Genomic DNA, 21,843 nt, shown 5'->3' with positions numbered 1-21,843 from the left:
GATTTATGTTGCTTCTGGGATCAATAATCTTAAATTTTATAAACTCTCTGTCCTATTTTATAAATTGAAGTATACCCCTACTAAGATGCTACTTCTGATGGTACTTTTATAACTTTGCTGCAATATACGAGATTTCAGCAAGAAGACAGATTATTATAGGTGACTTTTGAGAGAGCAGTTTCAAGAGAGTGGTGGTGAAAGCCAGATGGCAAGAAGGTACTTACTAAGTAGCAGCAGGGATTGTCCTTTTGTGTAGAGATGAGGAAGAGAGATGGAACCTCAAAGTATCACTGAAAGTTCAGAGCAGGAAACAAACCAGCCTAGGGATTTTTTAAAAAAGGATTTAATAAAGGGAAGAAGTTTCCAAACTCATTAGGAGGGCTGCAAGGCCTGAGTCAGGAGCTGCCGTTGGAGTTATTGATCTGCCTCTGGAAGCCAGAAGTTGCTGCTGCTACTGCCTCCACTGCTGCCACCATCACTGAATCTCATTCCCAAGGATCTGGTGACTCAGGCACTGAGTCTGGCTACCACAGCTGCCTCCAGACACCCGTCTCCTACCTTGTCTGCCTGTGGCACCATCAGCAGAAAGATGGCCTCTGCTCAGTTCTGCCTCCCAGATCTCACTGGTGGGACATACTTTGCATCAAGAACGCTAGCCAAAAGGGTGTCTGGAGAATGTAGTTTTTAGATTTCTAACTTCCAACTAGAAGGCGGACAGAATGAAGGGTTGAGAGAGCCACTCTGCAGAATCTACCACAGCTGATGTACGTTGCTTATTCTGAACCATTTGTAGAGAACATAAACTTCTTGAGAAGAGGGAGAAGAATTTCCGAGCCAGAATATTGAAAGGGAATAGTATGTGTTTTCATGCTTGAAGTAGGAAAGAGCTTGGTGGCTTTGAAAAATTGGAAGAGGTTGATGTGACTAGACCATTTCAGGTGAGGGTGGAGAGGTAAGCAGAGATCAGGTCATGCAGGACTGTATAGCTTAGGTTAAAATTTTTGGATTTTCTCTTAAGAAGGAAAGCATCAGAGGGTGTGAGGTAGGAAGATGGTATAACTCAACTTATGTTTTATAAAGGCCACCCTGACTATTTTGTGGAGAATATATTTATCAAAAGCAGTGGAATCTAGGAGACTAGATAAACCAGGAAGGAACCAATAGTCTCGGTACGAGAATGTGGTGTCAGAGTGAAGATAGAAAGTAGACTGATATGGGCCATATTTCAGCATTTGTAATGACGGGATATGGCAAGGAATTGGGTGTTAGAGATGCCAGGAATGGGTCCCAGCTATTTCATTATTTTATTCCTTTAGGGGGGTTTCTGAGTATTGAGCTGTACGTTTCTTTAGGAGAGCAGAGGAAGATTGAGCGGCAGTTATTTTATCAGGGTGTGGTAGACTGTGCAGGACACTTTTTTTGTAGGGGGGAGACTGAGAACGCCTCTCAAGTTTCTCAGTAGTTATGTGTCTCTACAGGCATACCTTGTTTTATCGTGCTTCACTTTATTGCACTTCGCTAACATTGTGGAGGGTTTTTTTGTTTGTTTGTTTTAACAAACCAAAGGTTTGTGGCAACTCTGCCACAAGCAAGTCTATCAGCACCATTTTTCCAATAGCATTTGCTCACTTCTTGTCTCTCTCTTACATTTTGGCAATTCTCGCAATATTTCATATGTTTCATTACTGTTACATTTGTTATAGTGATCTGTAACCAGTGATGTTTGATGTTACTATTACAGCTTGCTGAAGGCTCAGATGGTGGCTAGCATTTTTGGCAATAGATTTTTTTTTTTTTTTTAACTTTTTTTTTTTTTTTAAGTTTTTTTTTCCCCCGCAGTTGCATTTTTAATTAATTAATTAATTTATTTATTTTTGGCTGTGTTGGGCCTTCGTTTCTGTGCGAGGGCTTTCTCCAGTTGCGGCGAGCGGGGGCCACTCCTCATCGCGGTGCGCGGGCCTCTCACTATCGCGGCCTCTCCTGTTGCGGAGCACAGGCTCCAGACGCACAGGCTCAGTAGTTGTGGCTCACGGGCCCAGTCGCTCCGCGGCATGTGGGATCTTCCCAGACCAGGGCTCGAACCCGTGTCCCCTGCATTGGCAGGCAGACTCTCAACCACTGCATCACCAGGGAAGCCCCAATAGATTATTTTTTAATTAAGGTATGTTCATTTTTTTAGACATAATGCTATTGCACACTTAACAGACTACAGTATATTGAAAACATAACTTTTATATCCACTGGGAAATCAAAAAATTCATGTGACTCGCTTTATTGTGATACTCATTCTATTGTGGTGGTCTGGAATCAAACCCACAATATCTCCCGGTAATGCCTGTACTTCAAAGGTTAAATCTCCTATAATGCAGTGTTTGGGAAAAACAGAAAAGAACTGGGAAAATGTTTACCAAAAAGGAATTTCATTTTCCTCTATACTAATGTTTATGTTCTCAGACTTACTTACATAAGCAAGTCCTTGTGGTTTTTGCCAAAATACGAAGTAATTCACATAAAAAGCAAGCAAAAAGATTTGCCCAACAATTTAAAAAGAGGAGAACCAGGGGATCATCAGTTTACATTTAAAAATGATACCTCTGTCAAATGAGAGTTTATTTCAGCCAGTGCCTATTATTGACTGCAGTAGCAAACAGCTCAATAAGAGGCAGTGATTACTGACATGTGGTCTGCTGAAACCTAGTGGAAAAGATAGGATTGAATTGTCTAAATGTTTCACCTGAAATTAAATTTAATTATGACCCTCTTCAGGTTCTATAAATTTACATTACAGCTAATTTCTACTTAATTAAAGGTGAGATGTGAAGCTTGTCAGAGTTCACAAGCCAGATTTTAATGATTCCTCTTATATAAATAATTCATGTGGTCTCCAGAGCTAACAAGATGAGAGTATTTACTGTGAATTCTCCAGCAGCTCATTCAGTGAGACTAATACACAAGTAGTTGAGTTCAATTTTGTAGTTCCTCTTTCTGAATCCTATGCGTAGGTTCTAGAAGGATCCTTAGACTTACAGAAAGTAGCCATTGGATCTCTTCTCTCGTTTCCTTTCCTACTTCCAATTCCTTCCAGTGTTTCATTATCTTCTTTTAGTTGTGAATTAGTTTGATATTGCTCTTCTCCCAGGAATATAAAACTGTAAATAACTGCATTAGTTAATACAAAGTTGCATGTAACTGGGAAAAATAGTTGGAGGATAAGCTTTGGTAAAATATTTTTGGAGTACCAGAGGAGTGAGGAGTCAAGAAGAGGACTTAGCATGTATTTTTTAATATTATAGGACTCTGCCGAGGGGTACCAGTAATGGCTAGAAACATGGATGTTTACTGTTTTAATTATAGTGGTTGCTTCATTGGCCTTTGATATTAAATTCTGTTACCCTTGTTGCCTATAAAATGAAGGCAATGATTGTAACATGATTTTTTGTTTTGTTTCACAGCTCTTTTAGGATTGCTAAGACAGGAGCCATGCTAGTTCCTCTGTTAAGATTTATCCACTTATCTGTATCACTGCTAACATGGTTATCCTATAGATTAGGCAAGACTTTTTTTCCTTTTACTTAGAATTTTCCCAAAATTAGGCTAATGACCAGGTGTGATTCTGCACCACGTGTCACTCATTATATAAATATATTCTAAGGTTGATCACTAAGTTGTCGTTCTTCAAATTTCCATAATCAGTAAATTTTACAAATCTCTTCCAAATTTAATTCATTTCTTAAATGGAAGGTCATTTTCGTTCTTGCATATCTCTTCTGTATCATGGAGAACTGAAACAGAATAGCTTTCCAGGGAAGCAGTTTGTTTTCTTTGTCCAGACGTATTTTATCAGTCTGATAGACCTATTATTCAATAAACAATAATATTCTTTATAATGCACATGGTAATAGAACAGCTATATAAACTTCCTCTTCTTTGTTTTCAGTATCCTGCTAATTACCATACTACTTAGTGCATTTTTTTCCTCCATGTCTTAGATCTAGAGGTCATTCTCTAAGCCAGATTTCTTCCTCCCCCTACAGGATTACCTGAGCAGAATTTTTAGTACTTAAAATGAGCTGCTCAATAACCAAGCATTTGACTTGACGGAACTGAGAAGGCAAGGTTGTAGTGGGGGATGGGTATGCCAGGAATTTGGTAGAGTTTGAAAGGCTTCTGACCTTTTAAGTACAAATAAATATTGCTCTTTAAAGAGTCTTATTTTCTCAGCATAACCCCTCACTTATCAGTATTGTGGTAACTTAAAAATTATCATATTAAATTTAAATTGCATTTTTGGTACTTTTGTTGTTTTATTTACCCAGTACTCCTCTCTGCTTCATTATGGGAGTGGGACCGTGCATAGTAGGATGATTTTCACCGTACAATACAAGGAACAAGAGGAGCATGGATCTATTGGGAATAATTAGGGAAAACCTGCCAGGAAAGGAAGGGGAGAGATGATCCATGGAGGATTTTTCTAGGCTTTCACTTTAAACATTTCAGTATTTTTTACTTATATAGGCATATTTGATATTTTACAATGGTCAAAACCAAAATAAATGTATTACCTTTTTAAAGAAAATGATCCAAAATGAAAGCCTAAATTTTAACAACAGATGTAAGAAAATACTTGTTGTTCTATTCTTTATCATTGTCATTTACCTAAACAAAATACCTTATACATGTAAAGCTACTTCATATTTTCTGAGGTTTGTTTATAGATTATTATTATCAAATCTAAATGTCTTATTACTTGATTATTTACACTTTTACCTTTATTCTAAAACTATCATTAATATTCTTGAAAAATGTTATATATTTATTAAAAGATACATGATTATTTGGTTGGATCATCTTCGACATATATCAAAATATACCGTTCTTTATCTCTTTAAGAACTCTCTTCTTAATTTCCTTTTAATTCTAAGGCTACATTAATAAAACTGATAGCCATTATCTATTGATTGTTTACCATATGACAGACACTGCTCTAAATACTTCTACTTACTCTAATTCTCACAACAACATCATAGTTAAGTGTAGTTAAATCCTATTTTTATCCCTGTTTTGCAAATGAAAACCTTACAACAGGCAGAAGGGTTAAGCAATGTGGCATGGCCACACACACACAACTAGTAAGTGACAGAGGCCAAATTCAAATCCAGAGAGCCTTCCTTCACAGCCCTTATTCTTCATTCTACTCCATCCTGGCTCCTTAAATAGAAGTTTGTCATTTTATGTCAGTCAAAAAAAATTTAGCAAACATTTATTGTGTTTTCATAATGAGGCATAGAATATTAAGGAAGTTTTATATTGTGTTAAAGGGTTGAGAGTCTAATGGAAACTTACTGAAATAGGCACACAGAAAAACTATATGAATTGCAAGTCAGGGGTCTACAATAGGAGCATAAATTCCTATAGGAGCAGTGGGAAATGAAGGATTACTCTGGAAGGAATTCAATTTTTAGACACAAAATGATAGCAGCTAATATGAATTGAAGGTAACTTACTGAGTTTGGGGAAATGGAAATGTCAGGAAGATGAGTTTTCATCAGTGTGGCAGATAACCATATGTGCCCATCATTCCCTGCCTTTCCAATCGTTAGAAATTATGGGAGATATATTTTATTTTATCTTGTTTTATTTTAAAGAGTAAATCTCCAGCCACTCTGGAAAACAGAGTGGAAAACAAGAAAGAGTGCCTACCATTAGCAGACCATTAACTTTGAAAGGCAAAAAGCAGGTAGGATTGGACTGTTAAGGAGAAGCATATTCTGAAGCATGCAGGAGAGGATTGCTCAGAAGGGGCAGGGGGTCTGGCTGCACATCAGCCATGGTGGATGCAATGCCGAGGAGGGACAGGAGCCGTCAGCAGGGTGATGAGTGAGGAGGCTGCATAAAGAGCAGCAGAATAAATCAGCCCTTTCCCCTTTGCTTGCTTATGCCGAGTAGAGGACAGCTGACGCTGTTAACTGCAGCCCAAGGCCGTGAACGTGGGGCTTTCGCTAGAGGCAGTGTGGTGGGTAGGTAGCTAGTGACACCCAGGAAAACATGGGAAGCCCCGCTTCCTTAAGAAAAACAACCAGCATACCCTGCCTGTCAGTATGTCCCTGACCTCTATGACAGGTAAACAGAAAATTCCAAACAAAGATAAAGAACCAGGAATTACCAACCATTTGAAGTTAACCCATACCATAAAGAAGACACCAAACACAACAAACAGAATCAGTACCTAAGGAAAGCAAATTAATAGAGCTAACAAAAGTCTTTAAAATAATATAGTCAGTATCCCCAGAAAGAGAATATTGGATCCATAAAAATAATTATAGATATGAAAAACTTAAAATATAATTTTTGAAATATTAAAAATACTCAGCAAATGAGTAGAATTGTGCAGTGGACCTAGTTTAAAAACAGTGAGGTGACAGATCAAATGGAGGAATTCTCCCAGAATATGACACGAAAAGACAATTAGATGGAAAGTATAAAAGAAAAGAGAGAGGGAAGATTGAACCAGAAGTTTCAATATCTATTACATAGAAACAGCTAAAGGAAAGAAGAAATAAAATGGAGGAGAGAAAACAATAAAAGAAATAACAAACTGAAGGTGTGTATCTTCAAATAGGATTGGACTGTTGAGTACAGAGCAGAATGACCAGTAAATGACCAATGCCTAGATAGAGAGATAATACAAAACCTTCCAGAAAAAATTAGTTACCTAAAAAGAATGGTAATCAGATTGCGATAGTCTGCAATGCCGTATCTGTCATATATGCTATATATACTGCACGTATCACAGATGCATGTGCATGTGTGCACGTCTGTGTGTGTATGTTTGTATGTATGTAATTAGTAGATGCTGTGGAAGGCCACTCACATTCCCCTCTGCCCTTCAGGACTGCAGTGCCCATTTCCCAGCTCTGGAAGTGTTGGCTGCTGACTGTAATACAATAAGTCCCTCTCCAGAAATTTCTCTCTGTCAAAGAAAGTCATCTGCCCAAGGACATGCCCCCTTCCCTGGAATGGCATATGTCCAGTGACTTGTCAGTTTAGAGAGATAAAGGTCTGACCCCTTTGCTTCAACTGAGGACAACTCTGAAGCTCCAGAGCTTCTTGTAGGATGATCTGGGGCAACTGTTGTAACTGCATTGAACTTCAACCTCTCTCTCTGCCTAATCCTGTTTTCCTCACTTCCCCACAATAAGCTTCCCTGAAGCCACTCCCCAACGAACTTCCTGCATGCAAATCTCCACCTCAGAGTTGGTTTCCCGGAGAAATGCAACCTGTGACAATATTGTTTTCCACTACCCATGAGACATTCACTATAATTGACTATGTATTAGGATGCAAAGAAAATCTCAACAAATTCCTTCAAAAGAAGAACAAAGAGACTGCCTTCTCTGACCACAGTACAACACCCACCCACCGCCTACACACACACACGAACATCTTTTGAGTTCAAGTGCTGTGCGTGTAGCAGACACCTACAAGAAAATATTTTAATGAACATAGTGAGTTCCAAATAAAAGTGGGTAGAGAATAAGTTCTTATGAAGCAGTTTAATCAAAGTGAGTCACTTTAAAGTTTTCCCCCTAATCTGAAACAAAAAGGAAAGGAAAATAAGTACTCACCTTTCATTCACCTTTCATAATTTTACAAAGTACATCTGTTTTCACAGAATGGCAGCTTACCACCATGTAAGTAGAGTAGGTGTTTAGTATTGGGTACTTCATTCCCAGGAAAATTATGGAGAACAGAATGAAAGTAATGAACATGAAATAAAATATAAAGTCATCCTTATTTCCTAGTTTATCAAAATGTTTTTCTTAAACTTGATACACTTATAACTGACATTTGATAGAAATCTTGGAAGTAAGACTTAAGTAAATAAATAAACCCGTGCCTTTAAAATTGCTTAAGCGATGGAACCACAGGTGTGAATGCTGCTCAGTGTCCTTGCACCACACGCTACACCTGTCGTAATTTTTGGTGATTTCCATATTTATACGGGTAATCCGTTCCATACCTTACCTTTCCATCTGTTGTCCTCCTTTCTTCTAACCTTCTTGCCCTCCACCTGACCTCAGCCATGGTTATATCTTAGAACTGGTCATTATAAATATCTATAACCCCCTCTCTGTGCACCTCCAGTAATTCCAATTTCAAGTATCCTATCTCTTAACTTTCCAGCTCATTTCTTCTAACACACCGATTTCCATAATCATCCCATCCCACTAGGAGCTCTAATCCATTGATCTACCTTTTCATTGTCTCTAACCCCCCCCTCCCCCCCAGGGCCTCACTTACTTTCATCCTCAATTAAAATTTTTTTTTGTCTATCATTATCATAGTTTCCTTACATACACTTTCAACCCCCTTACCCCTCTCTCATTTTGTTGTTTTCTCTTGGTAAAACCCCAACCCTCATTAAATCCAGCTTTCTGCCTAACCTTTGCCTGCACCCATGACTGGAGAACACTCAGCTGTCCTGAACGATCTCCCTTGACGTTCATGATTACTAACCTCAAGGGGGCCCTTAGTGCTGCTGAGGAGTCACATTCATTTTTCTAGTCCATTCACTCTTCTGCTCTCTTAAAATGTCTCGTACCTCCTTTTCTCTCCTCAGATCCCCAAAACCCCTTCCCCATCCTTCCTCTCAGCTGGTGACAATCTTGCTGACTTTTTCACTGGAAAATAGAATGAGTCAAAAAAATAAAGTCTAGAGGGAACTTTAGAGATGTTCTATATCTTGTTTAAGATGGTGGTTGCTGAGTATCTACATTTGACAAAATTCATGGGGCAGTGCACTTAAAACCTATGCATGCTATCCTATGTAAGTCATATCTCAATAAAAATTAAAAATAGAGAAAAAACTTCCATAAGTTCCAGCCACTACATAAACCCACATAGCTATAACTGGGCCCATTTACTGTCTTGATGCTCAGGGTGAATGTTCCACACTCTTAGATATAAGGCCAACTCCTCTACTTAGTCACTTGCTTCCATCACTCCAGCAATTCTCTCTTCTCCTTTCTGTTTCATCAGTTTTTCCCTTTGTTGGATGATTCCTATCAGCCTGGAAAGGTATTATTATTTCTCCCACTTTAAAACAGCATCCCTTCCCCCTCAAAAAAAAAAAAAAAAACCCTCTTTTTTCTTTAATATCTTTATTGGAGGATAATTGCTTTACAATGTTGTTAGTTTCTGTTGTACAACAAAGTGAATCAGCTACAAGTATACATATATCCCCATATCCCCTCCTTCTTGAGCCTCCCTCCCATCCTCCCTATCCCACCCCTCTAGGTCATCACAAAGCATCGAGCTGATCTCCCTGTGCTATGCAGCTGCTTCCCACTAGCCATCTGTTTTCCATTTGGTGATGTATATATGTCAATGCTACTCTCTTACTTTGTCCCAGTTTCCCTGTCCTCCCCTGTGTCCTCAAGTCCGTGCTCTACATCTGCATCTTTATTCCTGCCCTGCCACTAGGTTCATCAGTACCATTTTTTTATATTCCATATATGTGCATTAGCATATGGTATTTGTTTTTCTCTTTATGACTTACTTCACTCTGTATGACAGACTCTAGGTCCATCCACCTCATTACAAATAACTCAGTTTCGTTCCATTTTATGGCTGAGTAATATTCCATTGTATATATGTGCCACATCTTCTTTATCCATTCATCTGTTGATGGACACTTAGGTTGCTTCCATGTCCTGGCTATTGTAAATACAGCTGCAGTGAACATTGGGGTGCATGTGTCTTTTTGAATTATGGTTTTCTCAGGGTATATGCCCAGTAGTGGAATTGCTGGATCATATGGTAGTTCTATTTTTAGTTTTTTAAGGAACTTCCATACTGTTCTCTATAGTGGCTGTATCAACTTACATTCCCACCAACAGTGTAGGAGGGTTCCCTTTCTCCACACCCTCTCCAGCATTTAATGAAAAACCCTCTCTTGATTCTACTTCTCTCTCCAGTTACTGCTCCATTTTTCTCCTCCCCTTTGCAGTAAAATTCCTCAACATAGTTGCCTGTATTCACTTTTGCCCGTTCTTCCTCTCTCATTCTCTCTTGAAACCAACAATAATAAGTCTTTAGCTTTTCTCCACTCCTCTGAAACTGCTCTCGTCAAGGATATCAGTGACTCCACGTGGTCTACGTGGTCTAGTGGTCAGTTCTCAGTCTTTAACCCTATATGACTTTTTTTTTTTTTTTTAATTTATTTTCTTTTTGGCTACATTGGGTCTTGCTGCGTGCGGGCTTTCTCTAGTTGCAGCGAGTGGGGGCTGTTCTTCTTCGTTGAGGTGTGTGGGCTTCTCATTGCTGTGGCTTCTCTTGTTGTGGAGCACGGGCTGTAGGCACGCAGGCTCAGTAGTTGTGGTTCGCAGGCTCTAGAGTACAGGCTCAGTAGTTGTAGCACACGGGCTTAGTTGCTCTGTGGTATGTGGGATCTCCCTAGACCAGGGATTGAACCTGTGTCCCCTGCATTGGAAGGCAGATTCTTAACCACTGTGCCACCAAGGAAGTCCTAAACTTATATGACTTAACAGCAACATTTGACACTGTTGATAACTCTCTGTCCTTGACATTTTTCTTCACTGTCTTCTAGGAAAGGATGATGCTGCGTTTCTTCTTACCAAGCTGGCCGTTCCTTCTCAGTCTTCTTCTTTGTTCACCTCTCCTCATCTCCTTGACTTTTTAATGACATGGTGTCCCTGTGCTTCCTCTCCTTTGTTTATACTCACTGCCTTCATGATCTCGTCTAACCTGTAACTTTACATACCATATATATGCTATTGACCCCCAAATTGTTATTTGCAGTGTGGAACACTCCTCTGAACTCTAGACTCAGCCAATCATGTATTTGACACCTTCACTTGGATGTCTAATAGGCAACCCAAACTTAATGCATTCAAAACCAAAATCTGGGGGACTTGCCTTACCAGATGAAGACTTATTATAAAGTTATAATAATTAAGACAGTATAGATGTAAAAATAGACAAAAAGTCCAATGGAATCAAATAGCAAACCAAGAAACAGACCCATACATCCAGGGAAACCTTTTATATAACAGAGCTATCATTGGAGATTGTGGGGGAAAGAGAGAAATAACTCAATAAATGGTGCTAGGGCAATTAAATATCCATATGGGAAAAATGAAAATGGACATCTTCCTCACATGATAGCCAAAGTCCGTTCTAGGTGGATCAAGAACTTAATGTGAAAGGCAAAACTTTAAAGATTTTAGAAGACAATAGAGATGAGTATCATTATGCACTTGGAGTAGGGAATAATTCCTTAAGAAACAAAAAGCACAAATCGTAAATGAAAAAATTGATAAATTTAATTTCATTAAATTTTAGTATTTCTGGTCATCAGAAAACATAAAGAAAACTCAAAGACAAGCTACATATTGGGAAAAAGATATTTGCATCATATATAACTGACAAAAAATTAGAATTCAGAATGTATTAAGAATAACAAAAAGAAAAAGAATAACCCAATAGAAAAATGGAAAAAAGTCAAGAATAGGCATTTTACAGAAAAGGATATATATGAAAAGGCACTCAATTTCTTTAGTTATCAAGGAAATTCATACTAACACAATGAGATACCATTTCACACTTGCCTAATGGCAAAAGTAAGAAGTCAACCACTATCAAATGCTGGCTTTGATATGGATAGTGGGAATTCTTGTGCATTGATGGTTGAAGGCAAATTGTTACAGCCATTTAAGAAAATAGTCTGACAGTACTTAGCAAAACTGAATATGTATGTGCCCCCAAGATTCCAGAAAAACTCTTGCACATGTGCACCATGTACAAGAATGCTTGTAGCAGAATTGTTTGTGATCATGTGTGTGTGTGAGCGTGAGCGTGAGTGTGAGCGTGTGTGAGCTAGAGAGAGAGAGAGGTGGGAGGACAGAGAGGTAGGGAGAGAGAGAGAAGAAATTAATTGAATGTCAATCATCAGGAAAATGGATAAAGTATGCTCTATCATACATTGGAATATATATGGTAATAAAAACAAATGAATTAGAGTTACACATATTTACATGGACAAATATGAAAAACAATGCCTTGAAAACTAAGTAAAACAAGGGAATCTTTAAGTAAAATTGATATTAATGGTAACCTCTGGGTGGAGATAGGGATGGGATGGAATGAAGATGGGGCACACCGGGGCCTTGAAAGTTATTGTAATATTATTTTAATTCAGCTTAATAGTGGGTACACAGGTATTTGTTTCATTATTATTTTTAAATATTCATGTGTAGTAAATGCCTTTTTTGTATGTATAATATATTTCAAAATTAAAATAGGATTTTAGAAAATTTTTAACTTAGAAAAACAAAGACTATTAGAAAAACAAAGACTATTAAGTAGGTCATTGATAACTCCCACATCTTCAATTTTTTTAACCTCTTGTTTCTTTTACCCAAAATTTTATGAGTCATTTGTAACCATTTTTTACCCCTAAATGTGAGATAGCACTAAACTGATACAACTGTAACATTTTAAAAAGTCTTTTGCAATCAGTGCCATCAAACTAGTTCATTTTAAATTAAATTGTTAAGATCTCTATTGTCTTTATAAAATACAAGTTTTTCACAGTAATGAACTGGGTTCATATTTATGTGATTCCCATAATCTGTTGATAAAAAGAGATGTAATTATTATTGCCCTCAACATAGATTAGAGTGGACTTTACATTGGGCCAGAGAAAAAGCTTTCTGAGTGAACTGAGAATATTCATTGCTCAGTTTTCATGCATTCATCCTGTTTCCAGGAAAAATCATTACCAACAATGTATACATGTACATGTAATGAATAATTAATGAAAGTATTTCGTACAGCTGGTGATTTTTTTTTTTTTTAAATTGACACTACATGGCTGACTTTAATCTATATGCGAATGTGTATTTATTTAATAGGAAATTGCCCGGCATTTACGCCCTGGAACCCTCCGAGCAATCTTTGGTAAAACTAAGATCCAGAATGCTGTCCACTGTACTGATCTGCCAGAGGATGGCCCATTAGAGGTAAGATAAAGAAGGGTAAGCATCCTATTTATATTTCAAACTCATAAATAATCTCAGCAGGTCTAGTGTGTACGGAACCTTTTAATACTCTTGGATTACAGTGTTCTTTGGCCATCTGATAACTTCAGACTGCAACTTTAAAAGACCAAATTGTAAGATGCTGTAGTAATGGGGTAGTCTTCAAAGAACTAAGGTATTTTTCTGATTGGCATATAGTATGGTTTAAAGACTTAAAAAGTAAAAAGCTATAGCATTGATTAAATAATGTGAAATTTACTTAAAAATCAGGTAAAAACACCATTACCTTAGGTTTCTAGTCATGAGGATTTATCAATGAAATTGTGCAATGTGATAGCATTAAAAGTAATAGCTACCATTTTAACTTAGAAAAACAAAGACGATTTTGACTTTTTATATACCAGGTTCTGTAATAAATATGATAAATGCTTTATATAAATTATTTTTTTAATCTCCACAGCAACTCTAATAGGTTGGCATTATCATGTCTGTTTTATCAGAAAAATGAAATTGAGACTCAGAGAGGTTAAGTAACATCCTCAAACCAAACAGTTAATAGAGGACGAGGCCGTGTTTTGACTTCTCATCTGTGTAATTAACATAAGAAACAATGAAAAGAATTATAAGAAGATATAAGTGAAAAATTGGTGTGGTTTGGGATTAAGAAAGTCATTTCACAGCCAAGGGAAGGAGACCTTGAAGAAAAGATTGGTATTTTTAACTTCTTATAGTTTAACTTCTTATAGTTTTGTGTCAGGAGGAGCTAAATGAAATTAAAAGACAAATGATAAATTTAAGTGATTAAAGCATGAATGACAGAAAAATGATTGATATCCTTAATACATATTTATTTTAGTGAGTAATATGTTTTATATCAAATCTATCAGTCTTTTTTTTTTTTGTATCTTTAAAGCCTTTCCCAATATTTCGTTTTCATTTTCTTGCACTGAAATATTCAACTAGCCTGGAATTAATTTGCTGAATGGTGTGAGGTATGGATCTAGTCACAACATTGCTTATTAAATCCTTTTATTTTTTCATTGTTATTTCTCATTTATTGAATACTTATATACACCTGTGCCTGTTTCGAACTTTCAATTTTATTCTATTGGTCTGTGTCAGCAAAATACTATCTTTATTATTGTGGTTTATACTTTTAAAAAGTTTTCTTGGTCATTCTCTTAAATTTATTCCTCCAAATGAACTTTACATGAGTTTACCAAGTTCTTTAACGTAGCAGTCCCCAACCTTTTTGGCACCAGGGACCGGTTTAGTGGAAGACAATTTTCCCACGGACTGTGGAGGGAGGGGGAAGATGGTTCAGGCTGTAGGGCGAGTGATGGGGGGCGATGGTTCAGGCGGTAATGCGAGCTATGAGTAGTGATGGGGGGCGGCAGATGAAGCTTTGCAGGCTTGCCCACTGCTCACCTCCTGCTGTGCGGCCCAGTTCCTAACAGGCCTCGGACAGGTACCGGTCTGTGGGCCGGGGGATGGGGACTCCTGCTTTAACCCACCCCACAAGATGCCAATGGAACCTTGACTGACATTACAGTGTGTTTATAAATTAATGTGGGTGTGACATAACTATAATAATAGTTCTCCAGCTGCATATATGGTATGCCTCTTCTTTTATACCTCTTTTTTTATATCTTAGACATATAGCCTATTAAATTTATTTCTGTGAGTTTTTGTTTTAGTTGCTATAAAGAGTGACTTTGCTAGCTCCATTAAGATTTTCTGTTATAATCCAAGATGTTAATCTGCTAAAATCTTATCCAAACTGCACCGTACTATGAAATGTAGACATGCATACTTCTGAAACATAAAAATGTAACAAATTTTATTTTTATTACACAAAGGATTAAATATTTACTTTATACTTTAACCTATTTTATAAATATTCCCTTTACCTTCTGATAACTTAGGACCTATAGGTGAGGCTTGAATTCAGACTGTTGTTGCTCAGTGAAATTGAAAAATTATTAACCATGAATTTTATGCCCATTAAAAAATGTTACTGAAGGTATGCCTGTGATTTTGCTCATACAATTTGAAATGGATTATTACTGCCTGCAGTTTACAGAGCCACTTACTAAATGATTAAAATCTTTCTAACCAAACTGCACAGGAGACTTAATTGCAAATTAATGCCTGTGTGGTTCAGAGAATTAATCAAAAAACGGAAGTTGGAGCTCCAACAGCCTCCTTTCACCTTGCTGGTGATTCATACTTGATGTGCCCTGGAATAAATCACTTTCCGTGCCTCCCTTCTCTTATCAATGAAATGAAATTAAGAGTGCTGATACCATCAAGGGATGTTCTGTTAGTTAGGGATTAACTATTTGCAGATTGTCACTTAGCTTTACGTGGTAAAATTGTATTAAAACAAAACAAAACACTATGAGGCCCAAAGAGTTATCTGCTCATAGGTTTTTAAAGTGAAATTTAAAGTGACACAAGGACAAGCTCTCTGATCAGGGAAACACTTTGTACTTAGATCTACTATTCATTAAAGGAACATCCTTTAGATGTAGAGTGACCATGAAATGTATCGCCCAATCTAGAATTAATCAGCCAGGATGTTAGGACAAAAGGTATAAACAAGAACTGTCATCAGCACACTGGTGTCATGGGTTCCCTAATTATATGGCAAGAAGGGAAAGAAGGGAGCAACCTACTTCTCCTCTTTCTCATGTGATGTTCACTGACCTAGGTTTTTTGTGTCATATGTGTAGAGCTCAGAAAGTATGGTTTCCATTTATATTTTGTCACCGTCCATGATTTTATTTACTTATTCTTACAGCAAACAGTTATAGAGTGTGTTTTACTTGCTAACATTGTGATAGGATTTCAAAATCAAGCAAGATATTTCCTCTGTCCTCAATGAGCTCACAGAGTTTTAGAGGTCAAGGATCTTAGCATGAATATTGAAATCTGATTTCATTAGATGCTGTTGTTGTGACACAGCCACTTTTGTGGTTATAGGGGAAAATGATAGCATCTGTATAGTATGAGACATTCTAAGATGTTATTTTGCTGGTAACATGCACTGAGACTCTATTGGTAGTAATTATGAAGATCTTAAATTTGTGCTTTAGAGAAAGCATTAATGGAAAAAATGTTTAGCTTAACTTGTAATAAAGAAATATTCGTTTTCCACTAATGGAAAAGAATTTTTAAAGTATCAGTGCCCACTTCTGGTAAGGTTACAGCAAAATGGATACCCTCATATTGCTGGTGACAACTATGTGGCAGCAGGTATTGAAAGCCATGGGGTTTTTCCATACACGTTGTCCCAGAATTCTACTTCTTAGAATCTCACCAAAGGAGTAGGAATAGCAGCAGGACTACTAAATGGAAAGTTTTCTGCACAGATGTTCATTTAAGAAATATTTGTGGTAATTAAAATTGGAAATAGAGTGCATGTCTAAAGATATATCTGATGTTCTTTCCTCTGATTAGGCTTCCATGGCACCTATGGTCTGCATCGGAGGTCCATCTGTGTGTTTTCATAGCACTTTGCTTTCCTCTAATACAGTAGTGTAGTCAAGAGTCAACATAGATCTGTACTCCAGGGTGAGTTACTTATTTCATTGTGCCTAGGACTCCTCATTCTGTAAAAGGAAGATGATAGCAGTGCCTGACCTTTCAGATGCATAGTGTCTAGCACATAGTAATTGCTGAACAAATGATAACTATTATATTATTATTATTACAGCACATTTTATTTGCTTGTACATATTTCCCCATGAGACTTAGTACTCATAGGGAAGAGATCCTGTCTTGCCTGGCCTATAAAAACTCTTTAATAAGTCATTTTTGAAAGAAAAGACAGAAGAGTTTGGTTAAATAAATTGTAGTTCATGTACTCAGTACAAAAGTATGTAACCTTTTTTCTTTAAGGTTGATAATGAAGACTCTATAACAGTGGTTTCTAGCCTTGGTTGCATGTTAGAATCACCTGAACAGTTTTTAAAATACTGATGTCCAGACCCACCTTTAAAGATCCTAATTTTTTTAAAAAAGTAATTTCAAGCTTAGTATACAAAACTTTTAAAAAATAAATGTCTGGGGCTTCCCTGGTGGCGCAGTGGTTGAGAATCTGCCTGCCAATGCAGGGGACACGGGTTCGAGCCCTGGTCTGGGAAGATCCCACATGCTGCCGGGCAACTAGGCCCATGAGCCACAATTACTGAGCCTGCGCGTCTGGAGCCTCTGCTCCGCAACAAGAGAGGCCGCGATAATGAGAGGCCCGCGCACTGCGATGAAGAGTGGTCCCCACTTGCCGCAATTAGAGAAAGCCCTCGCACAGAAACAAAGACCCAACACAGCCATAAATAAATAAATAAATAAATAAACCCAAAAAGTTAAAAAAAAAAAAAAATTCAAGCAAAAAGCACTTTAAAATAAATAAATAAATAAATAAAATAAATAAATAAATGTCTGGGATTAAGTTGCCAACATAATGTCCCATTTTTCTGAGTACTTTAGTATTTTTTAACATAAAGGGACATTTTCCTACATAACCACATCACAAGCATCTAAATTAGGAAATTAATGTTGATACATTACCACTATTGAATCTTCAAACTCCATTCAAGTTTTGCCAGTCAATAACCAATGGATCTTTAATAGCAAAAGGGTTCAGGTCAGAATCATGCATTATATTTAGTTTTCCCCTTACTTTCTTACAATATAGAGCAGTTCCTCAGATTTTCCTTGACTTTTGTGACCCTGACACCTTTGAAGATAATAAGTAGAGATTCTAATTTAATTGATTCATTCATTCCTTTGCTCATCAGAAACTTTTCTAGATGGCTTCCACCTACAGTTCTAACAAGATACTGACATATTTATTTTATTGTATGGCATATATTCTTTATGCAAAGTTATTTGTTGGCTTTCCGTTGTCCATGAAAATGTGTGATGCCTTTTTGATGCTGTGACTCCGCATTGTGTATGCCTCCCCTCTATCCCCTTCAGCGTTAGTCCTCCTCTCACCCATGTCACTGATGATACTTCTGAGGGTCAGTTTTACTTTCTCCTTGCTTTCTTTATCTCTCCCAAAGCTTTATTGAAAAAATATATATATTCCTCTGCCTTTCATTTTACTTCTGTAGTCTGTTCCCAGGACTGTCTTTCTCTGATTATCTTCAACACTTTACATATACTGTAATTGAAATTCTCAAAGTTGCCTAATAGGTATATGGTAGAAAATTCAAGTATGTTTGAATTTTGAATTCTGTACACCAAAATGATACATCAGTCATTCATCCAGATTCATCGGTCATTCATCCAGATATTTACATTTTTTTAAACTAAAAACAGCACTGGGGACACAGCAATAAACAGGGTATGCGTAGCTCTTGCCTTTACGGAGCTCACCTTCTAGGAGATAATAATCATAGTAATTGTTTTCTAGAATGATGAAAATATGGGTCTTTCCTCTGTTTTTCTTTTCCAAATGTTCTATAACTTGGTTATATCACTTCTGTGGTTGTGAAATAAAAATTTAAGAAACATATAAAATATTTAATTGTATGTATGACTAGTCAATCAAAACAAGTCTGAATTTGGATGTGTAATTATTTCTGCATTGATTCTTGTTCTGGTACACTCTAGAAAAAAAAGAATCAAGCATTTACCAGAAATAAACATAGGTGTATAGTGTATAAGATGATTGGACAGGCCTGGATTTCTTGGCTGTGGTTAGTGTAGGCCTCTGAACACTAATACTCATAATTTATCTTTAGTTTTAGTTTCTGTGTTGAACGAAGATTTATGATTTTTACTAGTACATTGTCCAAGAGGGAACAACTTGTACAAGGACAAGAGCAAATAGCTTTCTCTAAGAGATCTAAAAATAGTTTAGTAAGGCAGGGGTTTTGACCTTGACATGGAAAATGACAAGAGATAAGGGTTGAAAAACCAGCAAGGGCCTTGTAAAGTCATATTAAGACGTCTGAACTTTATCCAGAGGGCAATAGAAATGTTTTACGCAGGGGATTAGCACAATCATCCCTATGTTATAGGCGTCACTCTGGCTGCAGTGTGGAGAGCAAATCAAAGCGGGGTTGGGAGGGTGACAGACCAGGGAGAAGGCTATTAAGATAATTCAGGGAAAGAGTCTGGTAGTCTGAACGGCTATGACAGTATGGATAGCCGGAAGCAGGAAGCTTCAAAAGACTTTTGGGGGGATAGACGTGACAGCCCCAGAGACTGATTGGATGCGAAGGATTAACACATCCAAGGAGAAGGAGACTAGATTAACTCCCATCTCCAAGTGAAGATGGTGGTACTCTGAGAGACTACCATCCTTGCGATGCTAAAATTTCTGGAAACCAAAGCTTTTTCGTAAGTTTGAGGGCAAAGCCTAACCTGATCCTCCCTCGGTATCCACAGGGGATTGTTTCCAGGACACCAAAATCTGTGGACGTTCAAGTCCCTTATGTAAAATGGCATAGTATAATCCACCCTTCATACCCGTGAACGCAGAACCCACATATATAATTTCTATATAACCCACTTAATGTGACTGTTCACACTGCTGCAGAAATATTAATGTATTAAATAGTGGGGGATCTTCCCAGATTCTTTGTATAATATATCCCAGGATGGTTGTGAGAACTACAGTTATCACTTCTGTGTTCCAGGCTTGAAAAAGGGGAAGAGCAGGGGGCAAAAGGTGGAAAATGCCAGCTCAGCCAGCACCCTCCTCCCCACCCACTTTAAAAAGCTTTTCCAGAAGCCCCAGCCAACAACTTCTGCTTATGATTTATTTGCTGGAATTTAGTTCTACAAGCACCCCCTTCTTCAAGGGAAGCTGGTAAATGGAGTTCTGTTAGTTGAGAATCATTAGTACCTCCAGCGAAATCAAGTTTCTTCTAGAATGCAGAAAGGGAGAACGAGCACTGGGGAGGTGACGAGCAGTATCTGCCATAGGAGGTCAACAGGGTAACAGGGGTGTTTAGCCAGGGACCGGCTTTCTGGTAGAGTTGGCCCCTGCCCTTCCCTAGTATGGTCGTTCTCAAGCTCCTCCCCTCATCAGCAGCATCTGTATCACCTGAGAACATGGTGGGAATGAAATTCTCTGGCCCCACCATAGAGCTATGGACTCAGAAATTCTGGGGGTCGAGCCCAGGAATCTGTATTTTGATTCCGTTGCCCCTAATGTTTGAGAACCACTGCCCTAGTACAGTGGTTCCCAGCTGATGGCATGCATCGGTATCACCTGTGGAACTTTTAAAACTACATGAGCCTGGAGCTCCATCATCAAAAGTTCTGGGTTAAGTAGGTCTTGGATGAGCTTCCTGTATCTGTATTTTTTAATGTTGCAGGTGATTTTGATATAGCTAACAATTAAACTAGCGTTTGGAAACCACTGCCCTTCAGACTTTTTGGGAAAAGTTGGTCATGATTCTGCTTTTGAGGGAAACCTAGACCCTGTGGGCAAGCCGGCAAAGGGATTATTTTGCTTGGAAGATTCAGTGAGAATTGGAAATAGGAACAACCTCTGAAATTTGAGGGAATCTGTAGCCTCTGTCAATGGATTCAGCTGCAGCCAAGGGTTATTACGCTCCCGAGGGAGTCCCAGTCTCTGACTGGGGACATCTTTGGCTTCTCAGGAAGAAGGCAGCCATGACTTGGTTGAGGACCTGGGTTTCTTGGGGGAAGCCTCAATGTTGAGGCTGACAAAATGCCCCTCCAGGAGTAACTAGAGGTCTGGGGTACATGTGTGTGTACATGTGAGCATTGATTCGTGCTAAGGCTAACAAGGACAGAGGCCCTGGGTCTCTCACAGCTGAAAACAGTTCTCAGATCCTTCAAATCTGCACTCATAAATTAGCTTGGGCATGTGGTTCACAGTTGTGCCAGGAACTAAGTCATGTCTTTCCACCCTGCTGGTTGTGTAAGTGCCTTGAGGGCCTGGACCTCTCATAGATTTTTGTCTCTCTAGCTCCTGCCTACCATATTGCAGGCTTTTAGTCAATGTCTGTTGAGTCAGTGCAGGGGGGAACTGGGAGAAGGTATCATGAATGGGGTCAGTGCACCTTCATCCCCCTTTCTCTCTTCATATGGCTGAAAAGTCACAGCCTGATGAGGGTGAGCCCTACTTTCAAGGGCCACATCCCACTATTCCCTCCACTTACCAGTTGTCAGAAAAGTCTGCTGCTGCCGGCATCTTTTATTGCTGACTGTGTATGCAGGTCAAACCTGATACATGTGCATGTGGAAAGCTGATGGTTTGCATAGAATTTTCTTCCTTCTCAAACATAATATTTCAAAGTCTCTACATTAACCTTAAAAACATCCTGAAAATATAAGAAGCATTAGGCTATCAAATTATAATTCTTTACAGTCCAGTTAGTATTTCATCAGAATTGGTTATTTTCTCGGATAAAAGAATCTGTAAGGCACAATTTCACGTTCCCGCCTGTATCCTGCCATACGTGGAGCTCATGTTCCTTGCTAGATTACTTCAGTTACTTTCACCCCAGACAGTCCTCACACTATCTCAGTAATAAATGGATCTCCAATATTTCCCTCATTTAGCATAGGTAGGAGTTTAATTTTTTATTCAAGACAGCGGATATCTATTAATAAAGTGCTGGAATAATTTATCCTAAACAGTCGTAATACCTGTTTACTTCATGGAAATTTCTATAGACATTAATACTATAATAACCATGCAATCATTATAATGACTGAAATGACATTGCACAAAGGGAGTTCAAAGGTCCACAGGTCTTTCAGTTCCTCAGATACAGCCTCAGCTCCAACT

General features: G+C 38.1%; 1 protein-coding gene across 3 annotated transcripts in view; it reads left to right on the top strand.

The window, feature by feature from the left end:
• NME7 (NME/NM23 family member 7) overlaps positions 1–21,843 on the top strand; it is a 243,231-nt gene that overhangs the window by 178,174 nt on the left and 43,214 nt on the right. For 2 of the 3 annotated variants that reach the window (XM_068541210.1, XM_068541209.1), the window contains one exon: positions 12,936–13,043. In XM_068541210.1, coding sequence (XP_068397311.1) covers positions 12,936–13,043 — 108 coding nt within the window. Of the gene's footprint in view, positions 1–12,935; positions 13,053–21,843 lie in introns of those variants that run through there. The other variant, XM_068541212.1, reaches the window with a different exon arrangement.

The sequence above is a fragment of the Eschrichtius robustus genome, chromosome 3 (genome assembly GCF_028021215.1).
Source record: "Eschrichtius robustus isolate mEscRob2 chromosome 3, mEscRob2.pri, whole genome shotgun sequence".
Lineage (NCBI taxonomy): Eukaryota > Metazoa > Chordata > Mammalia > Artiodactyla > Eschrichtiidae > Eschrichtius > Eschrichtius robustus.
The sequence above is the reverse complement of the archived record's forward strand: the minus strand, read 5'-3'. Positions and strand labels throughout refer to the sequence as shown.